A 17,035-nucleotide genomic window follows, 5' to 3' on the forward strand; every position below is an offset into this window, starting at 1 on the left:
TCTGGGAAACATCACTGGGAGTTTGCTAGAGAAGCAGGAAGCCCACCTGTCCTGGCTGACACAGGGGATTGGGAGGTGGGCCTGCCTGGGCTGTAATGACAGCCAGCTCTGCTGGAAGTGGGCTGTGTCTTTCACCTATTTGGGAGCACGGGAACAAGTTCGGATCATTGGCAGCTCTGTTTATAATCTGTTTAGATTTTCATTTTTTACTTATTTTCAAAGTCACTTGGGAGAAAGTTCAGGTAAACATTTAGCTACATACCCTGGTGCTTATTATTTACCTTTGGGGGGACGGTGAGAACCAGCTAAAAGCATTCAGCAGTTCCAGTGCTACTTCAGAATCTGTTGCCAAGTTAAAAGGAGAGCAAATATGAAATAATTGTTAGGACATGTGCTCTCTCTTTTTTTAACAGAAGGAATAAATTTCCGCCTAGATCATCATTCAGAATAAGCCCTATAGTCAGCTCTCATTCATCTAGGATAAGAGGGAAACGGAAACAAAACAATAGACAATCCACAAATCATTTAGCTTGAGGCGAAAGCAGAAACAGATAGATGCTGTGGAGTGTGGCCTAGGGTCCCGCTTTTGGAGCCCAGTTTACTAGCTAAGTGACTTGATGTGAGTCAGCCTCACTGAGCCTCAATTTCTCACCTAATAATATGGGGGTGACACCACCTACCTCAGTGGGGTACAGTATGAATTAAATGAGATAGTGTAGGAAAAAAACACATGGTTTCTGGAAGATGCTTAATAATGTTTACTACCTTCCCTGCATCCCTAACACTGGCCTGTAATTTATTCTCAAAACAGAGAAGCCATTCTTAGATAAATAGGAACTGACCACAGTACTATATCATATTACTAGAGCTTCTGCGGAAAAATGCAGGTGTGAGCTAAATTTTACTGAACACGTTCTTTTTTCTTTTCTTTTCTTTTTTGGACCTTGGCTGCACATTGAATCACCTAGGAACTTTTGAAAGTATCAATGCCTGAGTCTTACCCCAGAGGCTGGGATGTCGTCAGGATTTTTAAGAGTTCCCTGGTAATCTTAACCTGTGGCCAGGATTTTCAGGCTTTTCATTAATACAGAGATCGGTCCAAACCAGTGGTCTCAACCCTGCTGTAGGAATCACCTGGGAAGCTTTTTTAAAAAATGCTAAACACCCCCCCCCCACACACACACACAATTATGATATGTCTGGGTTGGGGTATAGGCATGGGTAATTTTTAGAAGGTACCCAAATGATTTATTTTGTGCAGCCAATGTTGAGAAGCCCCTAATACAGTCAACACCATTTTATCAGCTGATTATCAGATATGTTTTCAATATTTGGAGTGAGCTTCATCTCCAAGTTTATGCATTACATTAGAAAATTTGTTTGATTATTAATGTTTATCTAAAACTACCAGAAGCTCTTTTTTTAAGGTTGAAAAATCTGGCTAATTGTAAAGTTAGGTGATTTCTAGAAGGCATGGTAAATCTACCCCATCCTTTGCTCCATTTAATATCTTCTTGATTGAGTCAACAGTGGATTTCCATCATAGTAACAGTGACAAATATCACTGTAAAGTAAACTCACTTTGGGGCTTATTGAGGATTCTTTTTCTCCTTAACAGGTTGCTTATGTTTAAGTCTAGGCCAGCTTTCATGCTTTTAGGGCATCTGATAACTTATATCTCACTCACCTTTTCCCCATGTTGTGGGAGGAGAGCCCTGGTCAGTGACTTGATATAGTCCATCATCAACATCTCATGTACCCCTTCACAAACATGATCTTATGTTGTCCTCACTTTACAGATGAAGAAACTGAGGTTTAGAGAAGTTAACTTTATCATAGTCACACAACAAGGAGGCAAGTGGTGGAGCCCCAGTCTGTTGGACTCTGAAGCCAGGCTCATGGCCATCTTCAAAACCAGGGATCTGCAGGTGGGAACACCATGTGGCTGACTTTGCTCCTACCACAGTGACCCTTAGATCAGGTGTCCCCAGAGACTATTCGGGCTTCTTAAGACATAGAGAACGTGCTCCTCGGGTCAGTCCTCAGGCTTAGGGCGCGGCACACCAGGGTACCACTCAGGAAGGCAACAAGAGGAAGTGATGGCCACTTCCCACAGAGGCAGAGTGGAGGTCTCTGAGGAAGAGGCACTCAGCACTGTAAGTAATCATTTGCACACCAGAGTTTAGAGATCTAGCTAATACTCAAAATAGGTTAACTTGAACTAGAAGCTTCAAGGTAAGTAAACTAAATGACAATCAGTACCTTTTATTGATCACCTACTGTGCGTACTAGGTGCTTTCATGTGTATAACATTTAATCAGCTCAGCAACTCTGAGAAGTAGGTGGGTTTAGCCCCATTTTACAGATAAGGAAATGGAGAGTCTGAAAGGGTCAGTGACATACTCAAAGTCCTGCAGTAAGCAAGCGAAAGTGAGACCCAAACCTACTTCAACCTGATGTGAGATTTCAGGAGTGAAACCGTAGAGGCAGAGTGCAGCTTACTAAAACCAAAGCAGAAAGACAATATGGAAGCACAGCTAGGCCTTAAGAAAACAGCCCAGTCTCTGAGATGATCAAGAAGGACTTTGGACCAGAATTAAATGTATTCTTTATCCACTCCTTCCATTATTCCAGAATTTAGCTGACTCTCGGTGCGCAGTTCCTGAGTACTAAGACTGTAAGGGTGAATTGGATGCGCTCCCCGTTCACGATCTAATGGGGAAGATAGGCTGACAACAATAATAATAACAGCTAACATTTATTAGGCACTTTCTGTGTATGGGCCGGTGCTAAGCTCTTCAGTTAATCCTCACAGCAGCTCTCTGGGATGGGACTGTCATTATCCCCCATCCTACAGATGAGGAAACTGGAGGCAGATTGCATAAGAAACCCAGCAAGATTGCACAGCTACAAGCTGGAGCCAGAGTTCCAACCCAGGCAGTCTAATGCTAGAACTTCATCTTTATACTGAGCCCTCCCCCAGTAATGATCAGCATCGAGCCTCTTCCCCAGCACTTGGCAGGGTAGAGCACTTCCTTCGTGTTCTTGGGATACTCGGCGGAGATGAGGCCGGCATGAGCTTTTCATGACCAATTAGCAGACAAGATCAGTGAGGCTCCCAGGGTGTTAGTTACCCTTCCAGGATCAGACATGCAGGAGAACCTAAACTTGAACCCACCTGCTCTGGCTGGAAAGCATATGCTTTTATCACTGGCACTGCTCCCTCTCAAACACAGCTCTAGTTAATGCACAATACAGTAGGTTGGAGATGGAAGATCAAATTGATATGACATAGTAATTACCTGTGTATGATTTTTTTAAAAAGGAAAGAAAAAAGACAGAGCTATCTCTTGATTTGCAGAAGACAAAATGCTAAAAGAGCCACGCATGCCAAATTGGTGAGGCTAATCATATTTGAAATGCTAACGTGTAACGAGATTTGCTCTGTGTGCACACTGTTCAATGCACTTTACATGTACAGCTCTTTTAATGTTCATAACCACCCGTTGGAGGCAGGCACTGTCATTATTCCTCATCATGCAGATGCTGAACCATCCACACAGAGACCTGAAACCCTCACTCAGGGATACACAGCAGGCGTGGGCGGGGGGGGGGGGGGGGGGGAGGGCTGGGATCCAACCCAGGCAGACTGGCTTGGAGCCAGACGCTTAGCCATTACTCTATCTAGTTCTAAAAAGTCTAAAAAGTGGGTGTTTTTATCCTGGCTTTACAAATGAAAATTTGTGTTTTGAACTCAGATCTGTCTGATTCTAATAGCCATGTCCTTAACCCCTACTAAGTTCTTTTTAAAAAGTGAGATATTGAAAGAACATGTGAAAAAAGTAGGAATATGCTAATTATCCCCCTCCCCCACCCCCCCTACCCCCAATGTCTGCTTTCTGTCTAGCACCTGGCACAGGGCCTGGCACATAGTAGGCCCTCAGCAAATAATTGTGGGATGTGCTACCTAAAATGGACAGAAGCTGGCTGAGACTTAACATTTGGGAGCCCCTGGGTGGCTTTGGGGGACAGTAGGCCGCACAGACACACCCTGAGCCTTATGTTTACAACACAGGCATCATCACAGCGAACTACTCAGATATCTGCCCCAGGAGGAAGGTCGGGGCCAAGGCAGAGCTGTCTCCCAGGCGCCCACAGGTGGGTACTGACCCCCTCCTCTGTGGGAGGGAGAACTGACAGGAGTCACAGCCCTCTGGGGCCTGCCTGGTTGGGGTGAGCTTCCCAGGCTGATCGTCAAATTAATCAGTCTGCCACCACCCCTTGTAAATCATTATGCTAATTTGGGATTTCCTGCCCCAAAGGGGTTTACCTACCCTGTGACCTATGCTTGTGACATGGATTACAGTCAGGGATAAATGGGTGAGTGATGCTGGGGTTCTTTTAAAAGCCTTAGCCTTTCTGTTTTGTTTTTTTGTTCTTTTTGTTTTTTTCAGGATGGGGTTTTTTTCTTGTTGAATACAAAATGTGCCATTATAACCCTTAAACTGAGGAACTAATATAACAGTGTAACTCAGTGGTTTACTCGGGAAAGAAGACCAGTTTTTAAGGGAACTTAAAGTTGATTTGGATTGTCCTTTCAGTTTGTAACCCTGGGTTTCTACCCTGTTGTCAACTCCTGGTGTATGGTAGAACCTTGCCAGCTGTGATTTCAAAGTACCTTCTTTCTCTAACGGCAGCTATGGTACTGGGGTGGGAGTCAAATGCAGGGCCCCCTCTTGCAAATAAACAGGATCAGGTGATGGGAGGGCAGGACTTGACACAGAAGGAATTAATTACTTCCCCACTGGCCTGAAATTCCAGCAGCCCATCTGCGGTTCTCCCAGCTTTGGTTGGTGGGACACTATTTCCAGATCAGTCGGGCTTGGGAATGTCATGGTTAAACAAGCCTAAAATGGTTTCTTTACTGCCGGACGCTTCAGAGCCTTCATTATGTTCATGAGCATTGTGACTCCACAGGAAAAGGAAATAGCAGCCATTGTCATGGGTTAGTCATGGAACTCTTTTTAGTGCATGTTAGTAATTCTCAGAACTAGTGCTCCCCAGAACACAGACTGGGAAACAATCTTCTAAAAGTACTTGAAAATGCTACCAGGCCCCAAAGGTTTCTTGCAGTAGTCCCCAAATGCCAGTCAAAGGATCCCTCACAGCAGAATCACCTGGGAAGCTTGTTAAAAACACGAATTCCCAGACCACACCCCAGACCTCCCAAGTGGGAATGGCACCTGGGAATCTGGATGTTTCCCAGTCTCTCTGGGGACAGGCTTTACAGCCAGTTTGGGGAACTGTGTACTGGAGTAGGAATCTAAGGAGGAAGGAGCTATAGTGTCCTGTGTAACCAGCTTATGCGATGTTTATTATATTCTTCTGGTCTCTGCCTTCCCTCCTGACTGCATGAGCTCTTCCCCCTGCCCCAGTCATGAGCACAAGGAGTGTTCATTCTCAGCCTTTTGCCTCCTTTCTGAATCATCTCTGGCTCAGCAGTCACTCCTCACAGGGGTCTAGAGATGCTCGCTCAGCACCGCCCTGAACCAGGCTCTGGGCTCAGGCTGAGAACAGAGACGGCCTGCCTCCACCCTAGACCTGTGCTGGAGACAGGCTGTGAATGGTGATGAGTGCAGGCATGGATTAGGAAAGCTGCCTGGAGGAGGAGACACCTGTACCGAGCCTCATAGGATCAGTAGGTTATCTGGAGTTGGGGGCATTTCTGGACAGAAGGGCAGCTGAGCAAGACACAAAGGCAGGAAACAGCATAGGTACTGGGCACTCCATGCCTCTGGGGAATGCTAGAGCCTCCAGTGAGAGGCTGGGAGCCCCGCCGAGATGTGGGAGGCATGCCACCCTGAGGCTCCCATCTTCTTGCACGTCACCTCTCTGCACATGCTTCCAGAATCCCTGTCTTGGCTCTTTACCTGGCCTGCCCCTCCTCCCCTTCCCATCTCAGCTCCCCTGTTGAAACCTATCTGACCTTGCGGTGCAGTTTGGAACCCACCTTCCCCGTGAAAACAGTCCCATTTTCTTTCATTGAGATGGACTCCTCACTCCCTCTGCCAAAGCTCACAGCACTCGCTTTGGGGATTTATTTTTCTAGGGGTTCCTAGCCTACTCTGCTCGGCCCTATAACATTGAGGTTTGTCTCGTATCTCCTTCTTTCCGTTCAAACCCTAAAAGCTACTCATCTTGTTCTCATTTAAAGTAACTATTAAAAAAGGAAGTTTACATTAAATGAAAAGTGGGCTTTCAGTTGACCAGAATGAATCAGGGGCTTTAAAAATGTCCATGCACCTGCCTGACCAGTGTGGCTCAGTGGTTGAGTGCACCAAGAAGCCACTGGTTTGATTCTCACAGGGCACATGCTTGGGTTGGGTTGAGTTGGGTTGCAGGTTCTCACGGGACATGCAGGAGACAGCCAGTCAATGTTGTCTCTCATCAATGTTTCTCCCTCTCCTTTTCCACGCTCTCTAAAAATCAATAAAAAAAATTTTTTTTTAAAAGGAGGGGAAAAAATGTCCATGCCTCTTGCATGATATAGTTCCCACCCTGCCCCCTTAGGAATCTAGCTGAGGAAATAATTAGAAATCAGGACAAAGATTTATGCAGAAAGGTGTTTATCACACAATTTTTATAATGGCAGAAAATAAAAGCAACCTCAGTGTTTAAATATAAGGGAATGTGTAAGTAAATTATCCTGTTTACCTGGCTGAAGAATCTACATGGAAGATCTTCTTGGTTTGGAGAAATGCTTATGAGGTAAGTGAAACAGGATACAGTTCTATATATATAATCTCAAATATATAGAAAAATATAAATATTTCAAAATATACTAAACTATTGATGATTTGTAGAAAGCAAAATTATTATTATTACTAGAAGCCTGGTGCACGGATTTGTGCACTGGTGAGATTCCTCAGCCTGGCCTGCGCCCTCTCGCAATCCGGGACCCCTCAAGGGATCGGGCCGAAACCATCAATCCAACATCCCTCGAGGGATGTCATAGTGCACAAAGCAGCAGGTGGCCAGGGAGGAGCCTGAGCCCGAGCTGGGCACTGTGCCACTCCCACTCATCCCGGCCCTGTGCCTGCCAACGCCGCTGCTCAGTAGTGCTGAGGCGGAGGCGGGAGAAGCTCGTGCTGCTGCAGCTGCGCTTGCCAGCTGTGAGCCCAGCATCTGGTGCCCGTCAGTCAGCTAAGCAGCACTCCTGCTGCTGACCACCAGGGGGCAGCTCCTACATTGACGTCTGCCCCTGGTCGTCAGTGCATGTCATATCTACCCGTCATTCGGTCATTTGTTTGTTCAGTCACTTAGGCTTTTATATATATAACTAGAGGCCCGGTGCACGAAATTCATGCACTCGGGTGGGGTGGGTCCCTCAGCCCAGCCTGTGCCCTCTCACAGTCTGGGAGCCCTCAGGGGATGTCCAACTGACGCTCCCAGGGGGAGCAGGCCTAAGCCATCAATTGGACATCCCTAGCACTGCTGTGGAGGCAGGAGAGGCTCCCGCCACTGCCGCTGCACTTGCCAGCTGTGAGCCTGGCTTTTGGCTGAGTGGTGCTCCCCCCTGTGGGAGCACACTGACCACCAGGGGGCAGCTCCTGCACTGAGCAGGATCAGGCCAAAACGGGCTCTCCAACATCCCCTGTGGGGTCCCGGATTGTGAGAGGGCGCAGGCCATGCTGAGGGACCCCACCAGTGCACAATTGCTGGGCCAGGGAGGGACATGAGAGGTTAACCAGCTGGGGAGGGACCACAGGAGGGCTCCAGGGCATGTCTGGCCCCTCTCACTCAGTCCCGATCAGCCAGACCCCAACAGCAAGCTAACCTGTCAGAGTGTCTGTCCCCTGGTGGTCAGTGCATGTCATAGCGACTGGTCGACCAGTTGACTGTCTGCCCCCCTGGTGGTCAGTGCACATCATAGCAAGTGGTTGAGCGGCCTTAGCATGTCATTAGCATATTATGCTTTGATTGGTTGAACAGACAACCGACGACCAGACACTTAGCATATTAGCCTTTTATTATATAGGATTGTTATTATTATTATCATTATTATTATTATTTCCTGCTTTTAACACATATCTTCTATATGTTCCATAATTGACACAGATATGTTTGTAATCAGGAAAAAATATATAAGAGCAATTAAAAGAGGAAGATGGAGTTTTTCTCAGCATAAGTCTGGCTTTTGATGAGGTGGCTTGTATGTTACTAGTGACGTATTTCGAAAGGACCATTTTGTGTGCTGTGTATTTTATTGTGTGCTGGACTTGTGTACTACTCTGGGATTGCGAATTATAGGCTGAGCTCAGCATTTTCTGGCTGCCAGAGCCCTGCTTTGCCCATCACTCCTATGATTTGCAGTCCTCCTGGGCCTCACCAGAGTCATGTGGATTGCTTGCTGCATCCTGGCTTACAAGGGTGTCACACTGGGGTGGAGGATCCCTGGGTCCTTTAACAGCCGACTATGTCTGTCTTTTGTGAAGTTGGTCCCCGCCCTGGGCTGATGGGGCTGAGCACAGCCCAGTGACCTTCAGAGGACTCCCTTTCCATATAACCCGGCAGGCACGTCATCTGATTCCATTTCACACTGACTTGTCCGGTTAAGCTGGGTGCTGCCCTACAGACGCCAATACCTGGCCTCATCTTTGGTGTCCTCCTGTGTAGGCCCAGAATCCCACACTCCTGTGTGCGTCCATGTGGCCCATGTGGCCGTGTGCATATCCTGCACTAGGCAGGAAATTCACATAGCATTCCTTCCCTCACTCCATCTCCATAACTTCCGCAGGAGGTTTTATCATCCTCATTTTACAACTGAGGAAGCAGGCTTGTCTGCTACAACTATCCCAGAGTCCCAGCTGGTCTGAAGTTCAAACCCAGGGCTGACTGACCTCAGGTCTGGTGCCCTTTAATGTCAAAGAGTTAGGGCAGCTTGCCCAGTTGGTGTGGTTCAGTGTTGAGCATCGACTCCGGAACCAAGAGGTCATCGGTTCAACTTCTGGTCAGGGCACATGCAGGCAGGCTTGATTCTCCAGTAGGGGGCATGCAGGAAGGAGTCCATCGATGATGTTTCTCTCTCACTGATGTTTCTCTCTCTCTCTCAAAATCAATTTAAAAAAATTTTTAAAAGGCATTAGGGCAGCTGGACATTCAACAGAAAAGGCCCTGGGGGCCCTTCCCTCACATTCCATATGAATCTCTGCTTTTCAAAGCCTGTGGCAATTCAGAGAGAACACCTTGCCCGAAAATGACAGCACACCTCCTGTTTATGTCACTGCATCACTATTCAGACAAGTCAAATGGTAGCCTTTATTCAACACCTCAGACGATGTACTGTGGACTTGGATGGTGAGACCCACTTGATCTGAAGGTTTTGTTGCAGTGATGTGAGTGGATTTGAAAGGGATGTGGGAACACTTCTGTGAGGCCTGATGACAGGACTGCCCAGAGTTGGGGTCTGAGCACCTGTTGCCGGAAGAAGACATGCCTTTGACTTGAGGACCAGGGAAGGGGTGAGCAGGGGCTCAGAGGGAATCGTGCTCCTACTGTCATTGTTAATGAGTCAAGCGGCATCTAATATTGAAGCTGATATGTGGAAATCATTCCAAAATATCTACTGGGAGGAGAAGGGGGTGCCTTTGTTCTCTGACATATGGGAACAGGGGTGTGTGCCCTAGCCTCAGGAGACCCTGGAAATAAATGTACATCATTTAACCTCCCCCAGAGGAAGGCCATATAAAAACCACCCAACTGTTTGAAAGGGCAAACTCTGGTGTTAGGCTGTAGTACAATGATTGAATAAATAAGAAATGAGTAAAAACCTCACAGGTGCAGAATAATTCAAACCCACACATATGTTGAAGCAATGGGACCAGCCCAAATTAGTGAAAAATGTGAGTTATTGGAAAATTTTAAATGCAGTTTCATTAATTATAAAAGGCCTTGCGATACCCCATAAGTGTTCAATGGATGTGTTGATGAATGAATTGGTGGATAAGTGGGTGGATGGATGGACAGACGGACTGATGGGTGCAGGTAACACATACCACACTTACTCTGTTCCAATTACTATTCTAAGTACTTTACGTTTATAAGCTCATTTGATTCTAAAACAATCCTAGTTGATAAGTACTGTTAATATCCTCATTTTAAAGTTGAGGTCACACTGTTGAATTACAGAGCCAAGATTAGAATCACGGTGTATAGAATCCTGTTCTTAACCATGGAGAATTCATGCATACATGCATTAATGTATGTTTGAATGCCATTTCCTTATACCAATATTATCCTGCTAGAGTGTTTGAAAAGTGTGTTTCTCTAATTACATCTGCTGAGTACACAAGTCCAGCGCCCACCATTTCATATTTCATAGATGGGAAACGGCGGCCCGGAGAAGGAAGGCCCCCACAATAGCCTGTGCCCACCTGGGGCTGGAACTCGGACCTCTCCGTGACACTCCGTTTCTCGCTTTCCATCCCACAGCTGGGCCAGTGCTCCTCTTTCACTTCATCTCTCTGGTCCAGGTCCAGATTCCTTCAAAGGTTCTGCAATAGAGGAGCCTAAACTGAGCATTTACATCAGGTTTTTCCCCGGCAGGTGGTGTCCCTGAAGCCCCTCCCAACTGAGGTTTCCTGGTGCCTGAGAGATGCCAGTGCTCTAGGAGCCCGGCCTGGGCTGTTGACCAAAGCTAGAATCCCTTTCCAGAAGGACCAGCAATCCTGCCGGTTGCTTCTCACATGGACTTGATTTGTCCTTTACAAATCCTGGAAGGGCTTCTCGGTTCTGATGCATGTGCAATTCCTGCCAACAGGCAGCAGCAGAGCCTACTAGGTAAAAATGCCCCACCTAGAGGCTGGCTGTCAGGTTTAAATACTAACTGCCTGGATGAGTGAGTGACCTCAGGCAAGTCACTTGCCTCTCTGTGCCTTCCTTTCTCCCTCTGCAAAATGGGCGCAACAATAATACCTGCCTCATAAAGTTATTCTGAGGCTCAAATGAAGATTATACACAAAAGGTGCTCAGCAACCAATAGTGCTCATAGTAAGCACCCAATAAATGTTAAGTATTCTTTTATCAGTACTATCGCCATTCTGTTAGAACAGTGGTCAGCAAACTGCGGCTCGCGAGCCACATGCGGCTCTTTGGCCCCTTGAGTGTGGCTCTTCCACAAAATACCACAGCCTGGGCGAGTCTATTTTGAAGAAGTGGCGTTAGAAGAAGTTTAAGTTTAAAAAAATTTGGCTCTCAAAAGAAATTTCAATCGTTGTACTGCTGATATTTGGCTCTGTTGACTAATGAGTTTGCCGACCACTGTGGTAGAACAAATGTCAAAGGATTATCCACATTGACCGGTTGTATCTAGACTAAAGCTTTGTTTCATTGAAAACAGATGACAAGGTCATCAGCTGAGGTCTTAGAGACCTTTTGGATATCCTTTACAATTAACCTTTATGATGAGGTCTTACTTAGAGAAGCACACGTGTTAGAGCTGAAATGGGTTTTGAGAAGGGCAGTAACTTGTCCGAGGCCCACAGCTTGTTAGTCCTCGGGCTTAAAGAAGGATTCCTCTGTCAGAAGATGGGGTTCTGGGTACAGCACAGTCACCTTTGGACCACTCTGCGTGGGATCCAGCAACCACTAAAAATAAAAACTATTTTGTGTTACTTGGCACTTCACCAATATCAAACAAAGATTTATAGATCGAATTATTACCTATTACTGTGTGTCCCTGAAGTGGCTTCAGATTCATGCATTTTCTTTTTAAGTCATGAGCATAGAGACATTGAGTTTCCAATACATTCCAAGGAGTGTTTTATGAAAATTTCAAATGGAATACGTTCTTTCCCGGCCGTGACCCTTCCTGTAACTTTGCTGGGATCTGCCCTTGTCTTTCCAGCTGTGCCTGAGCTGAAACTCCTCTGCGGGGCAGATATCCTGAAGACCTTCCAGACCCCCAACCTCTGGAAAGACGAGCACATCCAGGAAATAGTGGAGAAGTTCGGCTTGGTGTGTGTGGGCCGGGCTGGCCACGACCTAAAGAGGTACATCTCGGACTCGCCCATCCTGCAGAGGTGCCAGCACAACATTCTCCTGGTCAGGGAGCCAGTGCAGAACGAGATCAGCGCCACATACATCAGGAGGGCCTTGGGCCACGGGCACAGCGTGAAGTACCTGCTCCCGGACTCTGTCATCGCCTACATCAAGGACCACAACCTCTATTCCAGGGGCAGTTCTTGGAAAGGCAACAGCACCCAGAACAACGAAGGAGAGACAAGCTAGGGAGGGCCAGCCTCTTCTTCACTGAGCTCCTCCTGAGGAGAGAGCCATTCGGTCTTTGTTTTTCTGTTTTTCTTTTTCTTTTTTTCCATTTTTCGTTTGTTTTCTTTCAAGAATGATTTTACTTCTGAGGAGTCTTCTGTCCCAGGAGGGGATGCCTTCCTTCGGGAACAGCAAGTGTCTCGAGGATGAACATTTATCAAAGAAGTTAACATGGCGTGGCAGGTCATTAGGAGTAGCAAAAGCTCTCAGCACCTTTGGGTGAGGAGGCCTCCTCATTTTGTAAGTGGTACTTGTGACATGCACGTTGAAAGTGGTTCTGTGCATGGCAGGGTCCCCACATCAGAATTTCCCACAATGCACTTTTTAACTAGGACCAGGTGCAGCGTGGTCTTGATTGGAGAGATTTGACAGGATGCTAATTAATAAACAGTGGGCTTTGTCAACACCAGGTTTCAAACAAAATAATACCAACTGAGGACTTAAAAATTTGGAAGCTGCACTTTGCTGATTTACACCAGTTATTTCTTTAAGAACCAGGATCTGCCTGCTTACTGGCCATTGATAAAATTTCAACTGAAATGTTTCTAAGTAGTGATCCTCAAACAATATTTTTGATACAGCAGATATTTTTAACACAGCTATTCTATAAATGCCCGAGCTCTTGATTTCCAGGTTTCTAAGAAGAAACTGAGGTAAGACAGATGCCTCAAGTCTGTTAGAGGATCTTTCTGAATGTTTAATGATGGCCTGCCTGTTTGAGTATTGACAAAGGGATAAATAATAAATTGACATCAAAAACTACTAATGAAAAGTTTCTCTTTTTCTTCCTTTGTTGTATTATTAATGCCTGGTGTGCCAGATGTTGCTCATCTTTTTAGCTGCTCCATGAAATTTGCTACTGTTCCTATCGAACTGGCCTGAATTTAAAAGTTTATGTTCCTAGCAGTAGAGGAGGCAGTTGCTTTTCAACACCATGCGACCTGTTCTCCAATCTGAAGCTCTGGGTAGGTGGCCTTGTTCAGCTGGGCCCTGGAAGATGAGAACAGGAGCCCGGCATGGGTTCAGGATTTATCCTTCCATTCCTGATAGGAAGAGGTTTTGATTGGCCTAATTCTGTTTTGAGTTTACTCTTTACACTTGCCGACTAAATGCCTAAATGCATTTGGGTTACTTCTCCATCCTTTTCCCCTGGCTCATCCTTGCTACAGATTTAGTCATGCAGAGAAACAGAGGTTCAGTCGAAGAAACCTAAAATCTCCCGAAATATATCCCAGTGTTTGCATGTGTGTCATTACAGTGGTGACTGAAATTGATTTCCTGAGTCCAGAGCCGTGGGGCCCTCCTGTGGGGGTCCCCAGACCTGTACTCCTGCAACCTCTGAAGCTGCTGGCCATTCCTCCTGCCCCCCTCCCCCTGATTGACCTCTACACTAAAGAGGTCCCTAAGGACCCTGATAATGCAAGAGGATAGGAAACCAACAGCCTTGTCCAAAAGCTGCCACAGCAAACAATGTGACTTGGACTAGCTCCCTTCCCACTGTGAGCCTCAGTTTCCCAGCCTCTAAAATAGGAACAGACATCCTCTAAGTTCTCTCCCAGCTCTGATTTTCTAAGTCTCCTAGTGCCTCTGACCTCAGCCTGTCTACTTTTCTTTGGGTCCAATATTTCTAGCCAGACTAGGAGCTCTCCAAGGGCAGGGGGTCTTTGTTTTGTTTGTTGAGTTATTCTACGTATCTAGAAATCTGCTATTCCAAGTGTGGACCGGGCCACAGCACAGACATCCCTGGGGGGCTGGTTAGCAATGCAGGCTCTGAGGCTCCTGACTCTGAAGCTGCATTTTTACAAGATTCCCAGGCCACCCGATGCACTGGCCTAGAACAGAGCCTGTTACAATAATGTTAGTTTTCTTTTAACAAGCTGAATGAATAACTGAAATGACATCCATTTGTTCTGCTGAATATCTTCCTCCTTGCTCTCTGAGCAGTGTTGCCCCACTGTTCTGTGTGGAGTATAGAAGGCAAAGGAGGAAAACACAACACACACACACACCACACCACACCACACACACACACACCACACACACACACACACCACACACACACCACACACACACACACACACCATACACACCACACACACACCACACACACACACACACACACACACACACACCACACACACACCATACACACACACACACACACCATACACACCACACACACCACACACACACACACACCACACATACACCACACACACACACCACACACACACACCATACACACCACACACCACACACACACACACACACACACACCACACACACACACACACACACACACACACACCACACACCACACCCCTGCAAACAGCTGTAGTGTTCAGGAAAAGGGGTGGAGAGGGAGCCTTTGGGTTGGAAGCAGGGTTTCTCAGCTTGGGCTTTATTGGCACTTGGGCCAGATCATTCTTTGCTGTGAGGGGCTGCCCTGTGCATTGCAGGATGCTTAGCAGCATCCCTGGCCTCTGTCCGTTAGGTGCTGGTAGTAACATCCCCCCACTTCCTGCTGTAACATCAAAAATGCCCCCCGGACATTGCCATATGTCTCCTGGGCACAATATAATCATCCTCGCTGAGACCCACTGGCTTAAGAACATGGCTGCAGGGGTATGTATATGAGGAGGGATTCTGTTTCCCAAGAGGGAAAATCAGGAAGAAGCAGCTTCAGAAGAGTCTCTTAAAACAAAACAAAACAAAACAAAACAAAAAATGGTTTGGGAGCAGTCCCTACCACTCATGAAGTCGTGTTTATTCTGGGGGTCATGATGCCCTTGACAGTAGGAATCAGAAGTCACGTCTTTGGACCAGGGGCACCTCGGTTTCAGTCTCCCTTCACTTCCCAGGGCCCTCGTGGCTTTCTCTCTCCTGTTTTCACAGATTGAGGCTCCCAACGTACCTGTACCTTCAGAACTGCTGTCCAGGGCCTGGCAAGAGGTGACTGTCAATGAGTGGAAGCTAGTAGTTGTATGATTTTGATTATTATGATTCAACATTCAGGATTCATTTACTCAAATCCTATTTATTGAGGACCTCTCATGTGTCAGGCACTAGCCTAAACCCTAGGGGTACAAGAATGAGCAAAACAGACACAGTCTCTCCCCTCTGAAAGCTTGTGGTCCACTGGGGAGGTGGACAGGAATCAAATATATGACTAGACATGATTATGAACTGTGATGAGGGCTCTGATAGCAAATACACTGTGTGCTCTGACAAGAGGCAGCAGGTTCACTGAGAAGCTTACGCACTAGCCTTTCACTTTCCAGCACCCTTGGAGGGGTCTGACTTTCACGTCATAATTTTTATTCTTATTCTGAAAAAGGGCCTTCAAACCTGTACAGAGTTAACCAGGGGTGGGCAAACTTTTTGACTCGAGGGCCACAATGGGTTCTTAACCTGGACCGGAGGGCCGGAACAAAAGCATGGATGGAGTGTTTGTGTGAACTAATATAAATTCAAAGTAAAGGAGCAGAGGGGAGAGCAAGAGAACCGGATAGAACAGCCGGATCTGGCCCGCGGGCCGTAGTTTGCCCACGGCTGGTTTAGACCCTATAAAACATCAGGGATTCGCCCTGATGGCAGGGAAGAGAAGATGGATTTGAAACCTCAAAGATGAATTTACAAGACTTGGGGGATGGGTCAAGGCCACTGGCTTTCAGAATGAGCCTCATGTGCAAAGGCCCTGAGGCAGGAAAGGGCAAAATAAGCAGCATGATGAGCTTGATTTATTATCACCCCCTTAAGAAGGGGTTTATTATTACAGTATGCACCCGAGAGCAGGAGTCCTTGCATGCCACAATCCCCCTGTTTAGCCTTTCTATAGGCTCAGAGCACCAGGCCCAACAAGGCTGGGAGGAGATGCCTTCATCTCTCTGATTCATGACTGTATCATGGGACTCCCACCAAGAAAAACATTCACTTCTGAGCCTTTACATCGTCCTCTTCTAAAATGAAAAAACAGCCCTAGCTGGTTTGGCTCAGTGGATAGAGCATCGGCCTGCAAACTGAAGGGTCCCAGGTTTGATTCCCGTCAAGGGCACATGCCTGGGTTGCAGGCTCAATCCCCAGTAGGGGGCGTACAGGAAGGCAGCCGATCAATGATTCTCATCATTGATGTTTCTATCTCCCTCTCCCCTCCCCTCTGAAATCAATAAAAATATATTTAATAAATAAAACAACACACATACAAACCCACATACCCACACTCACATATATATTTCTCTACTCTCACTTTGTCCCATTGATGCCCGTAACCTCCCCTTGTTAGTATCAGAGGAAAGAAAATGTGTATCACTGCTGAGCTCCTGATTTGCTGCCTGGACGCTGACCAGCACACCTGATTTCACATTCCTTTCCATTCCCTCGGGCCTTCTTTGCATCTGGTTTGCCTAGCTGTTTGGTTTATTTTGCAAGAATAGGAAAAGAGTGGCTTGGGCTCCTGTGTAAATAGAATTTCCAGCCTTAAATAAAGGTTCTCCTGTGATAGCGTGTGCTGCCGAAGGAGAGGAGCTCTGTATCTCAGCCTGAGGAAAGACATTTTCATTTATAATACTCTCTGTGTCATTTGGGACAGAAGGATGTGAAATTCCATTTTAAACTGACAGCGCTCCCGATTTGCAAGGTGCATTTGGTAATTGGGTTAATATATGACTGTGAAGGTCCTTATCCCCATCCTCGCACTTCCTATGCTGAG

At 46.6% G+C, this 17,035-nt stretch overlaps 1 protein-coding gene across 4 annotated transcripts in view; it reads left to right on the forward strand.

The window, feature by feature from the left end:
* Nucleotides 1–13,091, forward strand: part of NMNAT3 (nicotinamide nucleotide adenylyltransferase 3) — an 84,513-nt gene extending 71,422 nt beyond the window's left edge. For 2 of the 4 annotated variants that reach the window (XM_080675262.1, XM_080675261.1), the window contains one exon: nt 11,906–13,081. In XM_080675262.1, coding sequence (XP_080531388.1) covers nt 11,906–11,915 — 10 coding nt within the window. In that variant the 3' untranslated portion in view covers nt 11,916–13,081. Of the gene's footprint in view, nt 1–4,075; nt 4,159–11,905 lie in introns of all 4 variants that reach the window. The other 2 variants (XM_080675260.1, XM_080675263.1) reach the window with 2 other exon arrangements.
* The last annotated feature ends 3,944 nt before the right edge of the window (nt 13,092–17,035 follow it).

The sequence above is a fragment of the Plecotus auritus genome (genome assembly GCF_963455305.1).
Source record: "Plecotus auritus genome assembly, chromosome: 6".
Classification (NCBI taxonomy): domain Eukaryota; kingdom Metazoa; phylum Chordata; class Mammalia; order Chiroptera; family Vespertilionidae; genus Plecotus; species Plecotus auritus.